The sequence below is a fragment of the Theobroma cacao genome, chromosome 10 (assembly GCF_000208745.1).
Source record: "Theobroma cacao cultivar B97-61/B2 chromosome 10, Criollo_cocoa_genome_V2, whole genome shotgun sequence".
Classification (NCBI taxonomy): Eukaryota; Viridiplantae; Streptophyta; class Magnoliopsida; order Malvales; family Malvaceae; genus Theobroma; species Theobroma cacao.
In genome coordinates, this window is record NC_030859.1 from 19,873,897 (window position 1) to 19,880,814 (window position 6,918).

General features: G+C 31.9%; 1 protein-coding gene across 1 annotated transcript; it reads right to left on the minus strand.

Annotated features, from left to right (window-relative positions):
* LOC18587302 (ribonuclease 1) lies at positions 2,168-3,784 on the minus strand. Its single transcript, XM_007011015.2, has 3 exons — positions 3,440-3,784; positions 3,149-3,347; positions 2,168-2,668 (listed from the first exon to the last, which is right to left on the minus strand). The coding sequence occupies exons 1-3, from the start codon at positions 3,710-3,712 to the stop codon at positions 2,412-2,414; spliced, it is 729 nt and encodes a 242-aa protein (XP_007011077.2). The 5' UTR covers positions 3,713-3,784; the 3' UTR covers positions 2,168-2,411.

Here is a 6,918-nt window from a genome sequence, read left to right on the forward strand (position 1 = left end):
CAACAAATATCTGCCTTCCCTGTGCTTCTCAGTTTTCATATTTCTAACAAAAATTATGGATGGTGTTAACTTATGAGGTTACAAAGTGGTCCTTTTCGTTTTTAGGCCGCAGCCAGACAAATTCAGAGCTCTTATGTTGGAAAGCCTCGTATTCATCGAATTAATGTAAAAGAAATTGGGTGGCAAGCTTAATAACTAGCATATTTCTTAATCATTTTGGCTGCTATAACAATGCCAATGAGGCATTTACTTGCTGCTGCTGCAACAGTGACCTTGCTATGTAAATTCTTGATAGAATTCCATTAGTGATTAAACGACATTGATCGAGAAACGTTAAATTTTAAAAACGTTAATATTTATCAAAACTTAATTTCCAAAATGATGGCAATGAAAATAATATTTTTTTATAAATTTGAGTGACCATATATCGGTATAGTTTACTCGTAAACATAAATTGATGCTCAGCTCCAGTTCGGTATTCAAAATCAGATATTATCGTTATGCCCCATTATCATCTACGATGACATGTTAATATACAATATAAGCATCATAAGGACATAAAATGACAATTGATATTTTGATTAATAACAATTAGTTAATTAATAGTCATAAAAACTTTTTTGACTCAACACAAAAATACAAAAGTTTAATAGAACATAATAAAAGAATAAAGGTTTATTTGATTTTTTTAAATAGTTAAAAAACTTTGTTTTAAGTATTATGCAATGAATTTAAGGCACAAATAAAAAGATACCTTTGATGCTCCTAGGATTAGTATTTGTTTACATAATTTTCTCTTCCTAATTACTTACTCTAGTTGTAAGTACAAGGAAATTCTTGTTCCTTGGTTATTGTAATGAAAATTTTACCTTACAAAAAAAAAAAAAAAATTGGCTCCAATACAAAAATGTTGAGTATGCTTCTCTACGCTCACAGTGAGGTACCGGTCTATAATTCCTTATCTCTTCTCAGATACCTTTTAATTCTATGAAATAAGCATAAACTATTCTGGTTCCTTGAGTGTATTGAAGATTACATACTCTAGTATCATCAAGTTGAGCAAAGTTCTGTTTAAGAGTGTTCCACATATCATGAGCAAACTCCGTATAAAAAATCGTTGATGCTATTGGTTGTAAAACAAAATCAAGCAACCACGCTACAATAAGATTATTGCAGCGTGTCTATGACAGAAAAAATGGCTCTCCAATCTCAGGTTTATTTATTGTTCTATTGATAAAACCAAGCTTGTTCCTAATAGGAAAAGCAAGAAAAAATAATATGCTCCAAGCCACATAATTATCTGTGGTGAATTTAGGGTTAATGGATACTAAACCAAGATGATCTATGTGGAGTAGATAATAAGGTGATTGGCGATCAACTATAGGTGGGATTTGATTGACTTGAATAGTGGTTTGTGTGGTGGTCCGTGTAGTTGCTTGTGATGGTCTTGACTCAGCTGATTCAACCATAGCTCAAGTAACAAGGAAATACAGTGATGAAGATGAAAAGAAACAAGTACTGATAAATTTAAGATGAACTTACTAAGTAGTAGAGAGGTAACAAACTCGATTTCCTCATTTCGTAAGAAAATGATGTTGATATTTCACTGTGCCCTTGAATTGAATGGTTCTAATACCATCAAAAAATATGGTATAAAGAAGAAAGGCGGTGTAGTACTGATGAGAGAATGATTACAGAATTCTCATTGAAAACTATAATATAGGGTGTAGTTCTAGTGTTAGAATATATATAGTGATTATAAGTGAAAAACTAAGAAGGAAAACAAGTTTAATTCTTAACTAATAAGGCCTAACTAAATTAACTAACTTTCAATCAGGCTTATTAACCAAAACGGTGTGTTTCACACCCACATGTTGTTTTCTTCTTGTGTTTAGTGAGATGGTGCGTTTAAGGCACTATCTATCCTGCTTATGGCCTCTGTTCTTTTTCAACCTTAATCTTTGCTTCTTCAAGCTTTAGCTCCTTCTGCTATTTATGATCTTCACTGGACTTATTCATTCTTCATTTCTGATGATACAAATTTTGACGTTTTTAAATTATGATTACGTGTTTTCCTGATGTGCAATAACGTTTCATATAACTTTTTTTTTTAAGATGTATTTCTCATCCAACAAGTTTGCGATGTCAAATACTTAATAGAATTGAATAAGATCCAACAATAAACACACGAAATTTCATTAAAAGTGCATTCGAAATACAGGTAAAGTGATTCGTACTGCCAAGCACCAGTGGTAGTAAAGCCAATTAGATAGCTTTTAAGGGTGTGACAGAGTTTACGAAATCATTGCTAGAAAGCAACTTACGTACATAGCTTTCCAGGTTTATTTATTCTTACTTACTACTTCACAACATCCCCACTAGCTTGGGAACTAGCTAGTTCTACTTCTCATTTAGCCAATTAGGTGAGGAACGAACGAGATTTCGTCAGTGCCATCTGAACATTTATAAGCATATCTTATGGGGCAGTCTTGAAGGATGGATGGTGAGTTTTCCCTGTCCCTTTTAAAGCATAACCGGACCTCCGTCAGTTGGACTGTTCCGCCCACTTCGTTACAGGCAATTTGAGGATACACACCAAGCCTTTCTTTGATGGCATCTGATATATCTTTTGCTATATAAGGAACTAGTCGGGGTGTGATTCTGGTGCCTGCAGGTTGGAAAGGAGGAAATATAACATGTGAAAGTTATTAGATTTCAGTTATGTAGAAAAAGGTAATGTCCTCCCATTTCATATAATGAAATTTTAAATTCTAACTATTAAAATATCTCGTTATCAATAGATTTCGTTGAAATACATTGTCTTATGATATTGGGCTACATAATATATAGGAGATAACCCTCTTCCATTCTCTGAATATCACTTCATCATCTTAGAATTTGAGTTTGAGACTTTCACTATGGAAAACATGTTTTAATGGTGAAATTTCAATTTTTTAATTTAAAAATTCCAAAAATTTTAAATAGCTTGCAATTTAACTTTGAGAGTTAGGTATATGGTGAGCTTCAAGTCCCCTTATCTATTGTCATGAACCCTCAATTAAATAAGGTTATATATAAATAATTAAAGTTATAATTAATAATTTATAATTATCGGCATATTTAGTATTAAATTGTGTATATACTTTACCTTTGAATGGATCAATGTACTTGATGCCGAGAGATACAGCGGTCCTGAAGTAACTAAAAGGATTGTCAGGATAATCAGAACACATTCCATGAAGTTTCCATACATGTTTCCAGAAATTCTCATTCAATGTCTCATTCTGATAGTCTTTATAGTTTGGCCAATATTTCCTTAATTCCTCTATGAGGGGTGTTATTCGCCGCTACAAGTTTGAATAAACCAATGGATAAGCAATAAAAACCAATGGAAAAAATATTAATGAATACATCAAAATCCAAAAACAATTTAACTTACGAATAATGGGTCTAGATCGGTCACAGGAATGACATCGGTGCATCTATTTGTGTCCGGATCATAGGGAGGCACCACTTTGCCATCGGCGAATTGTGGCCATAAACCATGGATGGTAAAAGTGTTGAGAACGTGAGGTTTACATTCGAAGCTTGGTGCATCACAGTGAGCAGGTGGCCAACGCAGACTAAGTTTGTACGTGGCAAAGTTAGTCTCACCTGCCACTAGCCAGCTCACTGTGGCTAAGACAGCAGCAACCAGGAAATACCTATGCATTGTTACAGCCAAAGAGAATATGCTATTAAGCTTGCCAAGTACTCTCCAATTTTTGCATTGATTCAATGAACATAATCAAGGGTTTTTATAACAACTTTGAAGCGTTCTCAATCCTAATTTTGGTAAAAAGTGCCAATAGATCACCAATAGGAAAGTATTGCCGCATTAGGAGTGATTGCTAAATCCACATTGCTGATATTTTTGGGTTGTGGTTTCCACTTTCCAGGTGGTAGCCTCATTGTGCTCCACTATCACGTCAATTTTATACTCCCTTTCATCTCATTTTTTTCTCTTTATTTAATTTTCATGAAATTTAATTTTATTTATCTCTGTTTAGTTTTCACCAAAAGATACATATAATCATTAGTGGTCGAAAACAATTACAATTTACATACTATTAGAAAAATAAATTCTTTCGCAGATTCTCTAGTCAAATTTGGTGCTGATGGATAAAATATATTTTATACTTGATGGTAATTTCAGAATGAAAATTATATATTTTGTTTCGATTTTTGTATATTTTGGATAAGTTTATGACAATGTAAACTTTTTTCTTTAACTGTCTGTGTATCTCAATTTTATTGAGATAAGAACAAGTGTGTCAGTGTTTTGGTATTAATAAAATTATTTTTTAAAAAAAGCATATGAGATTTTATTAATTAATAGATTTACAAAAATTACTCGATAAAATAGTAATGGTACAAGATTGTATAAGAAGAGACATAATTCCTCTTTCTTCACTTAACTGACATATATAATAAAGAACAAACCAATTTGATTGCAATGAGATCATACTACAACTAAGACAATCCCACAAAGTTCCCCAACTCAAGAGTTAAAGGAAAAAACCGAACCATCCCACCACATCCAGAGTTGAATCTTCGTGTACATAAAAACAATTGCAATTTGCAAGAGTATATAAGTTAAAAGTGCCAATATTCAAATTATTTCAAAGCACAAGTTTGCAACTTCCAATCATTTTCAAGCAAAGTCCCCGTTTAACTGCACCAATTGAAACCTAGCCAATGGAATTACCGCACTAGGACTAGTAGTGATTGCTGCATATATATGTATCCACATTAACTTTTACTGTTCCTTCCACATGGGCTGGTGGTTTCCAGGTAGTTGCCTCGTCGGTCCTCCATCATCAAGCCAATTGTATACCATCTCCATACCATTCATTTTGATATCTCTTTTGCTGTGTAAAGATCTTCTATTGCAGTTCAAATCCCATAATTAGGCGCAGCCAATGCATTCTTTATTTGAACCAACAATATAATTAGGCACAGGTATGGGCCGACCCATGTTGGAGAATCTTAAAATGTTGTAATTTTTATTCTATTTATCTAGAATGTAAGGTAGTCAATATCCTAATGAATCCATTATTTCTTTTACAATTTTATAGAGAGTTGGGTCAAAGACTTCAACTAAAAATGATTTATCAAAAAGTAATTTATGCATTAATATTTAAATACTATAAGAATAAAAAATTTCTTCTATAATTTAAGATTTTATTAAAAAAGTCAAAACCTAAACTACTCTGTCTATCTAAGAATTCAAGTCTTTTCCCTACTCGGTCCTTGGCTGTGTTTTTCACTCTCAAAACAAGTCATCCAAGCTTCAATTGTAAGTAATTTTCAACTCAAATTACGTTTTTAAATACTTCATGTCTAAATTATTTTTTGATTAGTTTGATAATTTGGGTTCATAATTATAATCTAGTTAATAAAAAATAGTATTGCATGTCAAATAATATATTGAAATTAAGAGTCTTTTTTTTTTAATTTACTTTGTAGATATATTATTTGATTATTTGATTTTTGTATTTAACTTTATATGGTTTGTGGATGATTGTATTTAGTTTTGATCAATGAAGAGAAAATTGTCATATTATTAGTTACTAAACCTGATAATTTGCTATGTAAGGTCATATTTTATTTAATTTTAATATTTTAATTCATACTAATGAATAGTAAATTTTAACAAGTTTTATAATTTTAGATAAATAAACCATGAGAAGATATTTAAAAGAAAAGAAATTGTCTCATTAGACTCAAATTCCAAGCAATAACAGCAAAATTTTACTAACAATGGTACTCAATAATATTCTTCTAAACAAAATTGTATTGAATTTGATCTAAGTACTCTCAACAAATCTTGAATTAAGAAAAAAAATTTATAGAATATCATCTTAATGATACCACTCAGAAAAATTTTTGAGTCCGCAACGTGACCACAGCAACAGCCCCACAAGAACCATGACTATACAGACCATCATTCAAAGAAAAAATAGGAAACAATGTTCATACATCAAAACAAATGACTTAGTCGCCCGACTTTCTTCACACAAGACCAGAAAAGGACAATCAAATCGTTTTTGTTTTTTCTCAGCCAATCTTGGTAAGTTCATTAAAATAAAGGGAATGAAAACAAGAAAGTTTTCCCAAAAAAAAATAGGGAGGAGCAAAGATAAAACAAACATCCTGCGACTCAATAGATGAAGTGCATCAAATCAGCAACTGATGCAGAGCAATAGGAAGAACAACAACCAAACATAAAAAATAAAGGACAATCAAATCACTTCATCACTTGACTCACCAAACACATTCAATAGGCTGGTGGCATGTTGTACCCTTATTTGGAAGGGTTGTCAATAACTAAATTGGCCTCTCTAAGTGTGTGAATCACTTTCCAACTCTTCAATTGGGTTTTCATCACCTCAATTTGGTTTATCCACTTTTGGACTCTCTAAGGGGCATTCTTGGGTTGTTAAGATAGTCTTGAATTGTAGTTTGATTAGGATTGTTTAATTCTAATTAAACTACTATACCTTTTTGAGATGACCTTTAAATATAGTTAGACTAGAATAACATATCCTAATTGTATTAGGATAAGGTTATTGTATTTGGCCCTATAAAAGGATCCTATGTGGTTAAAGAATGGTCATCACCTAGATTTAGAGAGAGTGACTTTGGTGTGTGTGGGATAAAGGTTGTGAGTGTGGGATTGTTTTGGTAATCTCTTTATTTTTCTCTTAGTGAATCTTTATTTGTTACTATGCTTGTGGACCATCAAAAGACCGAAGTACGTAAATTCTTGTGTTATTGTGGGTGTGCTTGATCTCTTTCTTTCTTTATTCTATTGATTGGATAAGATCTTAGATAACTCTTTAAAGATAATTTCGTAATTTTCACAATAAACTAGAA